The sequence below is a fragment of the Epinephelus moara genome, chromosome 12, assembly GCF_006386435.1.
Source record: "Epinephelus moara isolate mb chromosome 12, YSFRI_EMoa_1.0, whole genome shotgun sequence".
NCBI lineage: Eukaryota > Metazoa > Chordata > Actinopteri > Perciformes > Serranidae > Epinephelus > Epinephelus moara.
This window is the reverse complement of record NC_065517.1, coordinates 26,688,260-26,704,209: the sequence shown is the minus strand read 5'-3', so window position 1 is coordinate 26,704,209 and position 15,950 is coordinate 26,688,260. Positions and strand designations below refer to the sequence as shown.

Here is a 15,950-nt window from a genome sequence, read left to right as displayed (position 1 = left end):
TCTAACTTGCTACAAAGGCACTGCCCCAACTGACCCCGCTCTACCCTACTAATTATGCATTATTGCCACCTGTCTGTGTTTTATAGGAGATATAATATCACACTGTTATTATTGCAGGTAAATAAACATGCAGCCAGCAGTTTAAGGTCTTAGCTGGTGGTTGTGGGGGTCATTTAAACTGAATTTTGATAACACTGCTTCATATTTTTCGAGATTGTCATAGATTTTGGATACAAATGTTCATCTGAAATGTAGTGAAGGAGAAGTATAAAGTAATATAAAATGGAAATACTCAAGTGAGGGTCATTTAATAAATATACTTTCTCACTTTCCACCCCTGAACTAAATCATGATCAGCATAAACCCAGTCATGTTTAAATCACAGCACATATATCTGCAGGTGTTTCTGACGTCAAACTATTTATTTGAGCTTATGCATTCAAAATGAAGGTTTAAATTACTTTACAGGAAATGCATTTCAAATAGGCAAATTCATCAATTCAACATTGGTAACTCATATAGGAGGCATTAAGGAGATATCAGCGTCATGAGCAGTCAGAAAGCCCTTAACAAATTAAGTTAAACATCAGTGGGAAGCACATTAAAAGCTTTATGCCAAAAAAAAAAAAACACAAAAAAACCCCACACTGACTGGAAAACAGGTAACGTCACAGTGTGGTACTCTGGAGTGCTCTTACATTATGTGTGTTATGTCTGTTTTTACTCTCCCCACCCCCACTGATGTGCACCCCCTCTTCTTACAGCAGATACATGTCACCACTAATGGACATCAAGTGCTTCCTTTTCTGCAGCTCTCGTCTGGACATACATTAGAGACAGAAAACCCATTTCTCAACCCATAAATAGAGCCACACACACACCTTATCTCACTTACACACACACACACACACACACACACACACACACACACACACACACACACACTGCATTCAAGCCACTCACTCTTTCTAGTGACAGCTGTGTGTCTCAGGCTGCAGGATGCGCTGAACAACCTGAGGATTGTTAACGAGTTGAAAGGAAAGACAGTCCAGGATCTGTGCAGCAACACCAACAACCATCTAATTAGTAGTTTTTAAAGTTAGATAAACTTTGATTAAAACACACGTACCGCTTATTATAGATCCAAAATGTCACGACAATTCACCAAAATAAAGTTGATCTCAAATAATGGCAGTAAGAGGTGATTCAAAAACAGTCTGTGTGCAGTTTCTATTTGTTCGTTTGTTTGTTTTGCTACAAAACCTTTGAAATATACATTCTGTGTGTTTTTTGTTCGATGTGGTCCGATGTCATTTACTTCACTGTGAGAGGAATAATTTAAGGACATGAAAGCATTTCACTCTGACTTGTTTAGATCCTTAAAGTCCTCCGAATACTGATCAGTATCTCAGCATCCTCTACGTTCAAACCTCAGTCACAAGACGGAGAGGAGTGAAATCTTCTCCCAGGTTCGGATAACAAAAAGTGCAGTCCTCGGTTTTAAGTCATCATCCGTGTCCTCTTCAGCTCAGCTTGTCCTGAATGTTCATCAGACTGGCATATGACTTCGCCCGTTTGGCTGCGAACACACAGAAGTTACATTAATAAGCAAAAGAACCATTTGAGGGGTTGAATTGCTTAGCTGTCTAGTAATTTAAGTACAAAATGTGTATTACAGAGACAAGCCAAGATGGTCGTGATAAACAATGAAGCTGATATGATCCCCAAGGGAGATCGCAGAAAAATAAGTGGGCCTCATACAAGACCACTGTCATTTTCTTGTCATGAATCCCTGTATTAAAGTGTTCCTACACATTCTCAGTAGATTTTTCAAACCATATTTGACATCTGAGTACAAACAGCTAAATGTTTATTGTGTAAATAAATGGGTTTAAAATCCAACTGTTAACATGCATGTTAAATTGGAGTTGAAACTAGAAGTGACACTTTGCGGCTGTATGTCTCCATGAACCAGTCAAGTTGCACTTACAGTTTACATCCATGTGTGTGTGAAAACATGGATGCGTAACACACATTTGCCCCCCAGCAGCACAGAAGATCTGTACAATCAGCACAGTTTCAAGGTGGACACCTAAGATTAGTGTCACCAATTTAATATCTGATCATATGTCTCTCCTTCTGTTCTTAAAATATAACGTTGAGTCATGGCCAGAGAAGTATTTTTTGCAGAACATTACGATGTCATGGTGAAGTTGACCTTTGAAATTTTGGATATAAAAGTCCAATTAGAAATTTGTTTGAAATTTTGCCATAATTATGTATGAATTCTTGAGTTATGACCAAAAATATTATGGGAGGTCACAGTAACCTTTGACCACCACTGATCAGTCCAGTCTTGAGTCCAAGTTAATGTTTGTACCAAATTTGAAGAAACTCACTTCCAGGTGTTCTTAAAATGTCACGTTTACAAGAAAGGGACATACAGACAGACGGACGAATGGAAAACATCATGCCACCAACCACGACCATCGCCTGCCCAAAGTTTAATGCTTAAGTTTTCACTAGTTCTCTATTTACTGTGTCTATGGAAACGACGGTGAATGCAGCCGTAACGTTTTTCTTATGCAGAAAATATAGACTGCTTACTTTTCCGATAAATACATCACTGCATAACTTAATATTTTTAGTGATGCTCTGTATCTGTGCAATTCAAAGATATTGCCGCATTGTCTTTCAAACTAATTTGGTCACAGATGTTTGCCTTTGGTTCAGTTATAAGGCACCTCAGGCAGAGCTGTTTTGCAGGCTGTGACGTACACGCATAGAAGCAGCTCTGCGTAGAAGTGTGCGCTCAGTCACACGTCATACTTCTTGCCTTGCTTTCGACAACCTAAAGCTCGCTCTGGCCCACACTCTCGACACTCTAAAACACTCTGCTTGCATGATCAATTTGTTTTTAGAAATTCTGGATTGTATATTTTAGAAAACAAAACTGGGGCATACTTATCAAGACCTGGAAATTACTCAAATCTAATTCCATACTTTCCATACTGCATAGGAATCCTGTTAGTATAACCATCATAAACACTCATCAACTGCAGCCCAGTCGCCAGAATAAAATGTTGGCATCGTACATCTCTGCAAACAGCTGATATATTACATTTGAAAAGTTTCAACTTATCCACTACTTATGAAACATACAAACCGCCCATTTGGCAAATGCTGTACTTCATTGATTTAGTTTCACCCACAGGTCTGTGGCGATTCACACCTGTATGCTCAGCTTGTAGGTGGTAAATTAAACTTGAAGTAGCGGCATGCAGCAAAATAGCAGCACGCGATTAATGTGATTTAAAAAAAAAAAGTTTTATGTGTGGACCTTAACAGCATTGTGTCTAACATGCTAATTAAAACTCCAAATTGTTTTAGATTCTAATTTTAATTCTCAAGTCAAGTAACTGTTTTTTCCTTAAATGTTCCTCCTAAAATGTTCTGTTCGTTCAAGTGGTTCCTGTATGAGGCTCAATGTGTCCTTGATAATCACAAGCTATTTGTCGTACACTCAACAGCTAACCACTCAAAAAAAGTTCCCGTCCTCCTCAGCCTTGGGAAACGCCCTCTGATCCTTCAAGGCAACCATCATCCACCAAAACACACACACACACACACACACACACACACACATAAATCCTCCAACCTCGTCCATGATCCAGAGGTTTGCAGGAGGCAACCCCGCCATGCTTAACAACAACCTCGAACACCCCTCCTTCCTCCATACTGGCCAAACCCCAATATCACAGTCAGTCCACCCCCACTCCCTCCACAAAGACCCCGAACCCCTCAAAACCCCGTCAAAAAATCTCTCTGTGTGACAATGGGCGAATTAAGCTGGTTACTCACGGTGTATGAGCTTGCGTTTCTTTTGTTCGGAGTGAAGGAAGCTGCTCAAGTAGAAGATGATGGGCAGAAAGAGCATGAAGCTGGACACAGCGATGACAGGCACCGTCTCCTCGCGGGGGTAGGAACAATTGAAGTTCTTACTCCACAGTCTGCGAGTCATGTTCATCTGAAATGAAGGCAAAGAGCCAAACGCAACAAAAACTTCAGCTGAGCGCAAATATAGGACGCTATTAATTCGACCCTGTTAGGTTTGTGCTCAAATGTTTACTGTATTCAGGGTTGTTAGTGGCAAAGCTGGGAGAGGATACAGGGGCAAAGTCCTGCAGCAAAACAGCTTTCAGTTATTTTTAATGAGTAAATCAGTTTTTCTGCATTTTTTGTTGCATTTCTGACCACATTCCAGTTTTCCCACATCTAAGGCAAGTAAGACTTTAAGACAGAGATTTTTTTATTGTCACTTGAACAACATGCTGGTTCCACTACCCTGATGTGGTGACATTAATGTGAGAGGCATTTGGTTAATTAAAAAAACATGAAAATAAAACAATTAACACTCACTAGTCACTTTATTAGGTACACCTGTTCAACTGCTCATTAACACAAATAGCTAATCAGCCAATCATGTGGCAGCAGCTCAATGCATTTAGGCATGTAGACATGGTCAAGATGACCTGCTGAAGTTCAAACTGAGCATCAGAATGGGGAAGAAAGGTGATTTAAGTGACTTTGAACGTGGCATGGTTGTTGGTGCCAGACGGGCTGGTCTGAGTATTTCAGAAACTGCTGATCTACTGGGATTTTCACTCACAACCATCTCTAGGGTTTACAGAGGATGGTCCGACAAAGAGAAAATATCCAGTGAGCAGCAGTTCTCTGGGTGAAAATGCCTTGTTGATGCCAGAGGTCAGAGGAGAATAGCCAAACTGGTTCAAGATAGAAAGGCAACAGTTACTCAAATAAAAGGAAATTCACATCATGGATGTGCAGCCGACAAATCTGCAACTGTGAGATGCCATCATGTCAATATGGACCAAAATCTCTGAGGAATGTTTCCAGCACCTTGTTGAATCTATGCCACCAAGAATAAGGCAGTTTGGAAGGCAAAAGGGAGTCCAACCTGGTACTAGCAAGGTGTACCTAATAAAGTGGCCGGAGAGTGTATGTTGCCAATGATTTTTGAGATTTTACAATGCAATGTGGAAAAGAAATCTTGGCATTTTTAAGACAAATGAAAGATTGAATTAAGGCATATTAACTCCATTTAAGTTCTTATTTTTAGATTTATGATTTCAATGTCTTCTAAGATGTTTTAATGATCTGCAGAAACCCTGACATTCTCGCATCAAAGATCCAAGCTCAGTTTTTCATATCAGCGTCCTCTAATGTGAAACTGGCAACACTGAGATATTGGTAAGATTGGATTTCACTGTAGAAAAGAGCATCTAATTTCATGATTTCAAAAAAGGCATAAAGAAAACCACACTTCCTGTCTCTACACGAAACACTGACTTTTTTACCTTCCTTTTTTAAAATTAAATATTAACAGATTTTGACACACTGTTTGGATGTGACACAAATATTTACAGGACACATCATTCTGTCATTATCTTTACGTTGGTGCAGACCCTTTTAGCTGTTCTTCAATATCTACAGATTCCTCTAGGGGGCGCAGCTTTCTCTCTTCCCATCTTAAACAGGAGTCCTACAAACCTCTCCTCCTCACATACATACCGCATCTTCTATGTCGATGCACATAGTATTATTCTTCTCCATCTGGCTGTACAGCTCATTCAGACCTCTGTATGTGTTCTTGCAGTCTTTGCACAGCTCTGTGTGGTTCCCCTGCGAAGAACAGACATCATTGTTAACGTCTCAACATAAACTAAGAACAGACAGACAGACAGACAGACAGACGCAGAAGCACCTGATTTACCTGTTGATACTTCTCAAAGCAGGTGAGAGTTTGGTTGAGAGTGCTCATGAAGTACAGTGTGTCATTGGTCAGGCTCTGGAATCCTTTAGTGAGACAGTCTGCATAACAGGAAGTTAAAACAACCATCAGTTAGGTCTATTGATTCAATAAGAGCAAATGAATATTTAATTAATCTATAATAAAAAAATAATCATTACAAACCAAATACTCGCGCATGTGAAAATAATGCTCTCACATTCTCCTCTGGCAGAAAAGAATGTGAAGATGTACCAAATCTGACGCAATTATCTCACTAAGTCACATGCCGCTACGGGTCATACTGGGTATCATGATGGCCAAAGAGTCTGTCCAGTAAAACGAGTCACATGTTTTATCTCTGTAACATCCAGTGTGACCACTGCCCACTCTAAAGCTCCTTTCCCACTGGGAAAAACCCAACAAACTCTGGCTTTTGTACTTAATGGGAAAGGTTACAATCAGCATTCACTCTCAGGCCAAATAACTCTGCAGTGGTCACGGGTATTTATCGACTCCAGCTCCGATCGGCAGTGATGGAAATACCACAACAGGGTGGATGTGTCAATTTTAGCCTCTTTGCCATCGGGAAAACAAAATACCAACTCTCTCTGCCCATGCAGCTCTTGAACATTGTTAAAAATGTATTCGGCACAGAGTTTGAAGGGGAAGCTGAATGAGTAAGAGATAGAAAAAAGTAGTAAGTAGTACAGTAACCATTGTAACATTTTCACTGGCCTCCATGCTGCTTTCTACTGTCAGACGTGTCACACCACAAGAAAAAAAGGAGACAGGCATGCTCCTCTGCCGCCGGCTCTGATCTACTGGCAATGGGAAAGCAGTTGATCGCCCATTTTTAATGTTTTTTCCGAATTTTAAAAACAGCAAACATGCTAAATTTGGTGAAAAGGGGTATTAGAGTAAGAGATAATAAAAAGGCAAACGCTATCTGGGGTGCGGTACAAAAAAAGTACGAAAAAGAAAAAGAGGAAAATTTGTATATACTGCATTATTTTGTTGTGTTCTTTATTACTGTTTGTTATCTAAGTTGTTAGTTCATGTTGATTTCTCATTAGCTCTTGTTCTTGTTTGTAATAAATACAATAAATATAAAAGAAAGTAATGCTTTATGGGGTGAGGGGTGGTGGGTGGAAGCTTGCCTAGGGCAGTGATTCCCAACTTGTCCAGCCACGGGGTCCAGATTTATCCTTATTCATTAGTTCACACAGTTAAATTTATTTGGTATCATACTTGTCGACGAGCTAGTTTGCGGTCTCTGTCAAGTAGCTCTCTGTTAGTCACTATCTCTACAGCAGGAAACAGCACCTCAAAATGAAAGTTCTGTGCTGGAAATTCACTGTACCTCAAAATGAAGTGTGTTTATTGCAAACTTGACACAATTGTGAGTCACTAGTGGTCCATTCAGAATGGACCTACAACCCAGCAGTTGGAAACCACAGGGCCAGACCCACCACATGTGCTGGGTCTGGCCCTGTCCACTGCCCTGACCCTGCACTCTGACCTCTGTGGTCAAATGCACACCCATATGTGTGAGTCAGAAGTTCAATCAAAGGCTCAAACACCCAGTTACACACATACAATCCCTATTATTCAGATATGTAGTTTAAACTCGTATGGAGAACTTACTTTCACAGGCTGATTGGGACCAGATGTCCTCCAGGTTGCTGTAGAGCAGATAAACCAGCATCAGCCGATCACTGCGCAGGAGGCTGTCCCTGCAGCTCACATTACCAGGACCCATCTGAGGACACACAGGGACAAGTTGTCAGGCACTCAGGTGTTTGTACTCCACTGTGACAAATATATCAGCTAACCTAAATTAGTTTCCCAGCTTGCTACTGAAAGCAAGTCAAGCAGATGAATTCTCGTTTCCTCAAATGTGTCAGCAGTCAGTCACATCATGAAACTCGTGACTCGTCAGATAACTGCGCACACACAGGGCCTATCCTCTGTCTGTAGGCACACAGTGTAACGTTACTGCAAACTGAAGCACATAAAGTGTGTATTCAGGCTCGTACCTTGTCTGATGAGATGTTGGTGTAGATCTCCCCGAGGCTGACATAAGTGGAGAAACAGTTCTGGCAAACTTTAACAGGTCGGGCTGCAGGAACCAGGCAGTTCACATAGGCCATATACCGCTGTCCGAATATGTGCAGCAGGTCGCTGCAGTAGTCGCTGATCTCCAGGTCCTCTGGGAAGGACAGCAGATTGATGGAGAAGAGGGAGTTCACAGCGGGTTTAAACACAGGCGAGTTCACAACAGCAGCAGCAGCCCCAGCAGCGGGGCTCAAACCCGCGGTTTGTTTCAATGTGTCCGCTGAATCTGAAGCGGTGACGTTAACTCCTTCATTGGACACAAAGGCATAAATATTTAATGCTAACAAAACCAAAAACGAACTGTTTCTGTACAGAGACATGGTCGAAACCCGGGATTAAAGCATCTGTTCCTCTTCTGTCAGTCTGTATTACCCATGACTTCCTGTTTTGTCCCAATGTGATCATGTGACAGCCTGAAATCTCGCGAGAGCACATCGCCGCGCCCAGTTCAGTGCCACTTTAACTTCTCATTATAAATTCTGCATGCAAATCAATTACTTTATATGACAAACAACATACAATGTCACTTTGCACTATTCCATTATGTAAATACTATAGCCTACTTAAGAAGTATATTAAAGTATAACTTATGAAGTTTACTCTTTATTGGTATACATTTATTTTACTTTTTTAAAGCTTTCACTGTAAGCCTATGTGCCTGTGAGGGCTTTCCCTCCTGAAGTCTACTATTAAAGGTATTTTTGTCATTTTCACTGGGGGAAAATGCATTCATCACAGTAAAACCTTACTTCTAGAGAAATGGGTTTTTTTTCTAGTGAGAGTAATAACAATAATAACAACATTCATTTACTCATTTACCGTAACCGCTTATCCTGTTAGGGGTCATGCTGGGGCTGGAGCCTATCCCAGCTGACATTGGGTGAGAGGCGGGGTACACCCTGGACAGATCACGAGACTATCACAGGGCTGACACATAGAGACAGACAACCATTCACAGTCACATTTACACTTACGGCCAATTTAAAGCAACCAATTAACCTGCATGTCTTTGGATTGTGGGAGGAAGCTGGAGTACCCAGAGAAAAACAACGCTGACACTGGGAGAGCAGGCAAACTCTGCACAGAAGGGATCCCCCACCCTGGATTCAAATCAGGGACCCTCTTGCTGTGAGGCGACAATGCCAACCACTGTACCAATAATAACAACACTGATAATGATAACCCTACTAATAATAATACAAACTACATTAATGCTTTCATTGCTAGGCCTCAAACCCAATAGTTTGATAAAATTAAAAAATTATATATCTTCTTGAGACCCTGCGTCCTCATATGAGGACATCACATTTTGGGTTTACTTGACCTTATACGTATTCCTGCTTCACTCAGACCTCTTATCCTCGTTCGTGGACACTTTTCTGTGCCATCTAGTGGTAGTAAGAGCACACTACACTAATCCATGTAAAAACAAGATGGCAGCCATCTCTGCCAAGTCAGTCTGCAGCTGATCCCGACACAAAAGTGGACAAGGTACAAAACCTGATCACATTTTATGGTTAAAACTTATTCACATATGATTAATAATGATTGAAGTCTGATATGGCAACAAATTTGACCAATTTTAGCAACTGTAACAAGCTAAGACACTGTTAATTAGGAAGTACTTGTTTGAAGACATTGGGACTTAATTATCATTGACAACATTTCATTTTATATACTTATCGGGTCCTACTGATCCCAAATAGCTTGGAAAAATTAAAAAAGCATACCAAACAAAAGCGCAGGTCTCAGGAGGATATATAAAGAAAAAAAAATCCTATGACAGGCAACTAAGCATCGCCATCCATAACAATCATTGGCAAATGTAGGTTAATCATAAATATACTTCACACACTACCAGTTCTAGTATTAGTTTACTGCAGTTCTGCATGTGGTTTGTCCAAGTGGTGTTGCCGTACCCCAGCAGAAACTGTTGCTTGACTGCTGCAGGTACAAGTAATGTCAAACACTGTACTGTCCCCCTGCTTCATCACTTTCAAATGTATTTAAAAGTGAAATCCAAAATGTGATGTGAGTGATATGCAGGCTATCACTGTCGACTGTTATAGGTCAGTCTCTGATTAATATGTCATTAAAAATGTTATTTTAAAAAAAAGTAATTGAGTACTAAAAAGTAATAGTATGTGCACCTTTCCTGCGTGACCCTCAGTTACATGCAGCCTCCCTATAATAGTGTTAAGTAATCAAAGCTTTGAGGAGCCCTGATGTAACCCTGCAGGTTTTGTAGCAGGAGGTGTAGACTAAAAATGGCCCCCACCCTCCCAATCCCACCCCAAAGTGAAATATGGCCCTGCAGAAGTCAGATTCAAGACATGGATCACTGGACTAATTTAGTAGACATATTTCAGTTTCACATTAAGTAAAAATTTAGGATCCATTATCAGTTTTTGATATTTAAAAATTATTTCTTTCTATCTATTTATCTATCTATCTATCATAAAACATGATGAAGAGCTGATGCTGTTTACACTCCAGTGTAGGTCAGTGCCTACACTTTATGTAAGGGAGAAGGTGTAAGCGCGCATGCACGAGCGTGTGTGCGTGCGTGTTGGAAAGAGATAGCCGCTCCTCCTGGTCTCCTCATTATTTACGGGGGTTTTTGACACCATACAATTTTGCAATGTGCGCTCGGCTCGGAGCAAATAATCACGGAGTCAAGGTAAACGGTTTGGGCTCCAATCCTGATTGTGATAATTGTCAAAAACCCCCTCGAATCAAGCGACCGCAGTCAATGGTCGTTAATGTGAAATTAGTGGCTCTTGATAACTTGCAGGCCGCATCAATTCCGCAGTCATCAGAGCCTAATGAAAATAAGGGGGGAGAGAGCGCGCGCGGCATTAGCGGCCTATTCTGATGCCTGCGCGCGACTCCAGCGGTAAATATGGATTCTGGCCCCTAATGCTCCTCTCGCTGCACATGGCACTATTAACTCTTCTGCTGCTGACCAGGGTTCACCTAATTGTTCAGATGTTCCCCACTCCTTTATTATTTCGCAGTGTGGCTCTCAGAAAGAGGGAATGATTACAACCTAAACCCTTTCTCATCCTGCTTTAAAAATTACACCTTAACTTTTAAAAATGTTTCACAAATAAAGACAGAGAGCACATGTCTTTCATATTATTATTATTATTATTATTATTATTATTATTGTATGAATTAAACGTATAGACTTCAGAGTGAGCCTCAGCCTGCACTTCATCACATTATTCACCAAGTTTTTGGATGTCTTTCCTCTCGCGGGCTAATCAGCACAGCCCCAAGTAAAATCGGCATATCATTACTATGTGAGATGACCGTTATTGTCAGATGGCGGAAAATGCCTTCATTAGCATGTGATAGATAGATAGAGACAACCAAGAGGACAAAAATCACTAATTAGGCCCATAAATTAGATGATGGTGATGATGAGAGCTCTTCAGGAGCAAGACTCAGTCCGAGAAGCTCCTCATGATGCAGTGAGGAAACTGGTCAAAAGAAAGTATATGTATTCATAATGAGGGGAACAATAGGGAGTGATGCACTGGGTTAAGGTTGTGTGTAGTTAGTTGTAGAAAAAAAATCAGGTGCTCTTAAAGTGACTTAAAGATAAAAAGCAATGACTGGTCAGCTCATTGTAAAAGTCCCCATAGTACAGGCAGTCCAAAAATGCATCCACAACTGAACTGCATGAGAAAGACTGCTGCTATAATATGTAGTGATGTCACCTGATACAGCATCAAACAGCTGGACATCTTCCTACATACCATCATTATCATGTACTTCTGGTTTCTTATATTACTGCCTGCTTGTCATGTTTTTTGGACACGTATCATTGAGGGTGACTTATCAGAGGTTTTTTTTACATCATACCTTCCTCAGTATTGTTGTCCTGGTTTTGAACTAGTGAGGCTGAACCCTTTAGTGTTTTTATACACGCTCTTTTAAGTGTACAATATCTCTGATGTGATGACACACTTTATACACATATTACTGGGGGTGATCCTTTGTAAGCCCTATGAAGTTTTTCCTGCCTTTGAATTTTGAGGTTTAACTTAACTAAGAGGAATAAAAATGGAGGGGTTATTGTTGGTTAAACAAACTGATGAAAACTTGAAACCATTTTTTTAATGGAAGTATGTGTAAATAGCAAATAATAGCCCAGGCTATTGATTTAAGTTTTATGGTATTAGTACTAAATCATAAATCAACATCACAAATTGCCATTATAATTACTACCTGTTCTAGAATTACAGTTAACTGCAGTTCTGCATGTGCTTTGTCCAGGTGGTTTAACTTTATCCCTACTGTCAAATCCTTTTGTTAGTTATCATGAGTTATACACTTTATAAATATTTCACCTTCATATACATTATGAGTTTGTTGTTTGTTCACACATTGTTTTTTGTCCTTGTCATACATATATTTTTCAGTTTCTGCCACTTTATGTGCAGGTTTGTCACAATATATGACAATTCTTATTTTATTTCACCGTTGTTTCCTTTCTGTTCAATTCAATTTTATTCATAAAGCCCAATATCACAAATCAAAATGCGCCTCAGAGGGCTTTACAGCATACGACATCCCTCTGTCCTTGGACCCTCACAGCGGATAAGGAAAAACTCCCCAAAAAAACCTTTAACAGGGAAAAAAATAGTAGAAACCTCAGGAAGAGCAACAGAGGAGAGATCCCTCTTCCAGGACAGACAGACGTGCAATAGATGTCGTGTGTACAGAACAAACCAACATAATTCTATTTATTTGCCACTGAACCTTTTTCTTGTTACTAAATATGTTGAAATGTGTTGGTTATTCATGTCCTAATAAAGGATTGTTAACTACAGTCAAAGTGCCTAGGATGCAGTTTTGAACTTCCTACCTGCTCTCTGGCCAGTCATTGTTTTTATCTTTAAGTATACTGACTGATAATTTGAAGAGAGAACAAAAAAGACCACAAACCAAAGCTGTAGGCCCCTACAAGCATAAAGATACGCCACTTGTTTAGGGTCTTTAAAGAAGTACTATGATCTTTTGCTTGAGTAAAAGTACTAATAAAACAATGTAAAAATAGTCAACTGCAAGTAAAAGTCATGCACTGAGAATCATGTTTAAGTACATGTGCAAAAGAATGATAAGCTAAATGCATAGACGTAGATTTCGAGGGGGCCACAGCAGACAAGTCCCCCTTAATATTTAGAACATTTGCCCTGCACCAATTTGTGCAGAAATGGCACAAACTGATGCACCAAATATCACCAGAATGGAGGAAATGAAGGGTTTGACGCTCCAAAGGATATAGCTAAATGTATTTATGTATCGCTCACAGTTGCTTGATGATTTTAGCATCTTCACTTCTGACGGTAAATCCATTGAAAGAGTGTTCTAATACAAGTACTTGGGTATATGGATAAATGACAAGCTTTCATTTAATTCATTTTGCTGCTGTAGTTAGAAAGCTTAACGTGAAGATTGGCTTTTATTTAATGCTAATAAGAAATTTGTGGAAGCTACTTTTCTGTCTGTGATTGATTACAGTGACATATTGTATATGCATGCAACCTCCTCCGTTTTACGTAGCCTTGATTTAGTGTATCATGCATCTCTACGTTTTATTACAAATGCAAAGTCACTTACTCATCACTGCGTCCTTTATGATTCGGTGGGTTGGATGTCACTGACCACTTGCAGACAACAGCACTGGTATATTTTTATCTATAAAGCAATATTAGTCAAACTACCTCTGCACCCTTCTGTGCATCAGCTCTGGCAGTTACCAGCTACGCTCTTCTAAGTGGTTGCTTTTTAATGTACCCTGGGTTTTAAGAGATCTGGGAACATTTCTCTGCACCTTGGACATGAACAATCGTCAAAAAGATCTAAAATTAGAAACACTCAATGAATTTAAGGGCATCACAAAAATGTGGTGACAGAGACCTGTGCTTGTTTTTCTTGAGAGACCACTATGTTTGAACAGTTGTTGTTTTATTGTGGATTTTTGTATTATATGTTGTATTTGTTGAATTGTAAATGTGTTTTGATGGGCTGCTACCTTGGCCAGGTCTCTTGAAAAGGAGATTTTCAATCTCAATGGGACTTCCTGGTTAAATAAAGGTTAAAAATGTAAAATATCATAAGTAAAAGTTGTGCACAAAGATACGCACTAGATTATGAAAATGTAAGAGTATTTTCAGATCAGATCAAACATGATTTTGTTGGTCCTGCACCTGTAGGCCAATAGAATAAGGGTAAAGATAATTTGCATGTTTCAGACTGTGATCTGAATCCTCCGTCCCTGTGAAAGTCTCTAACTGGACCATCACAAAGGGGTTAACTCAAACCGGTTCAGCCTTAAACTTGGCTCTTGGCGTGGGGAGAGAAAATAGCTGTAAAGTTATGCAGAAGTTATTCTTCATCCTTCGGGCCGTCCCTAATCCGCCAAAAACCTCATTCTTTCATCGGAGAACTGTGCCTCCTTTCTTGTTCCCCCCTCTCTATACAACATAAAGTCAGACTGCATTTAATGGTTATGTCGGGATGGGAGAGGGGCTTTCTTCTTCCCCTTTTCTCCAGAATATTGCCCTTTTCGTCGTGTGAGTCTCCCAACCCGCAGGGACCCCCATATTCTTCCCTCCGCGTCTGACTCGAATCACAAACTAACCCTGATTTTCACCACTTTGCTGGGAATTGCGGGGAGTGATAATAGAGATTTCGCTTTCATTTTATACGCTTGACTTGGTTATTGTTGCTTTTCTCCTCTCCCGTGATTCTCCCCTTTTCCAGGGATTAGCCCTGACTTCGCCCGCTATACTGGCCGCCGAAGTGCCCCTGAGCCCCGGGATGACAATTGACGCAGATCAAGGCTGGGCCTATTCTGCGCCTTTGAAAGGGGGCCGAGCTGAGCCGGGTTAAAATGAGGGAGCTTTAATAGAGGGAACGGATGGCCCTCAGTTTGCTTCCCACAAATTAATTGCTGGAGTTTTTGTGGGAGGAATATTGTTGACAAAAATATAACAAGATTAAACTGTTTATTTCAATGTTATGTTGGTGACACAGACCTGCAGACTGATGATGATGATGATGATGATGATGATGATGGTTAGGGTGACGTTAGCTGTCTGTGATGGTGATGTCAAGGGTGATAAGTGGACAGTAATGGTAAGTATGATGATGAAGATGATGACTATGATCAGGTTATGATTGAGTGACAGTGATGAGAGTATAGAGATGCTGATGCTGATGAAGATGGTGATGACAATGACATGTCTGGAAGTGGTGGTGGTGCTGCTGATGAGGATGAGGATGGATTATGAAAATGATGAAGACAAGGCAAAAATGCTATTGATGATGATCAGTGAGGAAGATGAGAAACGTGGTGCTGAAGATCAGTATCAGGCGTTTAAACCTACAAATACACATTGATTAAATAGTTTAAGTATCTGCTGTGTGCAGAAAAGAAGCTGAAGAAATACATTTTCTATATAGAAACAACAAATGGACAATTTTATTTATCAGTCTACTGTAAATAATAAAAGTTAAACAGGGTGTGCAACATGCTGTGGTGATAGAAGTACTCAGTTAAAATTACAATACTACTGTGTAGAAACACTCTGTTAGAAGTAAAGTCCTCCATTAAAAAATAAACAAATGAATATAATATACTTAAAGTGTCAAAAGTAAAACTACTCATTATGCAAAATGGCCCAATTCAGAGTAATTTATATTATTAGATGTTGCATCTGGTAGAGCTGGAGTTCATTTTAATGACTTTATATACTGCTGGGTCGTTATATCTATAATAACACATCATCATTTATAAGTTGATTTATATTTTATATCAATAATCTGAATCTGTTCAGTAACTAAAGCTATCAAATAAATATACTGTATGAAAAGTAGAATAGCGCCTCTGGGGTGTAGTGGAGTAAAAGTATAAAATAGCATAAAATGGAAACACTTAAGTACAAGTACGTCAAAAGTATACTTAAGTAGGACTTGAGTTAATGTACTTAGTTACATTCTGACACTG

General features: G+C 39.9%; 1 protein-coding gene across 1 annotated transcript; it reads right to left on the bottom strand.

The window, feature by feature from the left end:
- Window positions 1–402: 402 nt before the first annotated feature.
- Window positions 403–8,328, bottom strand: ostm1 (osteoclastogenesis associated transmembrane protein 1). The gene is made up of 6 exons (XM_050058092.1): window positions 7,849–8,328; window positions 7,457–7,571; window positions 5,795–5,892; window positions 5,593–5,703; window positions 3,862–4,027; window positions 403–1,579 (listed from the first exon to the last, which is right to left on the bottom strand). The coding sequence occupies exons 1-6, from the start codon at window positions 8,245–8,247 to the stop codon at window positions 1,524–1,526; spliced, it is 945 nt and encodes a 314-aa protein (XP_049914049.1). The 5' UTR covers window positions 8,248–8,328; the 3' UTR covers window positions 403–1,523.
- Between the last annotated feature and the right edge of the window lie 7,622 nt (window positions 8,329–15,950).

Excerpts from the sequence above, each read along its gene's own strand:
- ostm1 (XM_050058092.1), bottom strand. The coding sequence starts at position 8,247 with ATGTCTCTGTACAGAAACAGTTCGTTTTTGGTTTTGTTAGCATTAAAT. Across the intron at positions 5,893-7,456 it reads GTCCCAATCAGCCTGTGAAA|ACTGTCTCACTAAAGGATTC; the intron begins GTAAGTTCTCCA and ends CCTGTTATGCAG. Across the intron at positions 1,580-3,861 it reads GAAACGCAAGCTCATACACC|CCAAACGGGCGAAGTCATAT; the intron begins GTGAGTAACCAG and ends GTGTGTTCGCAG.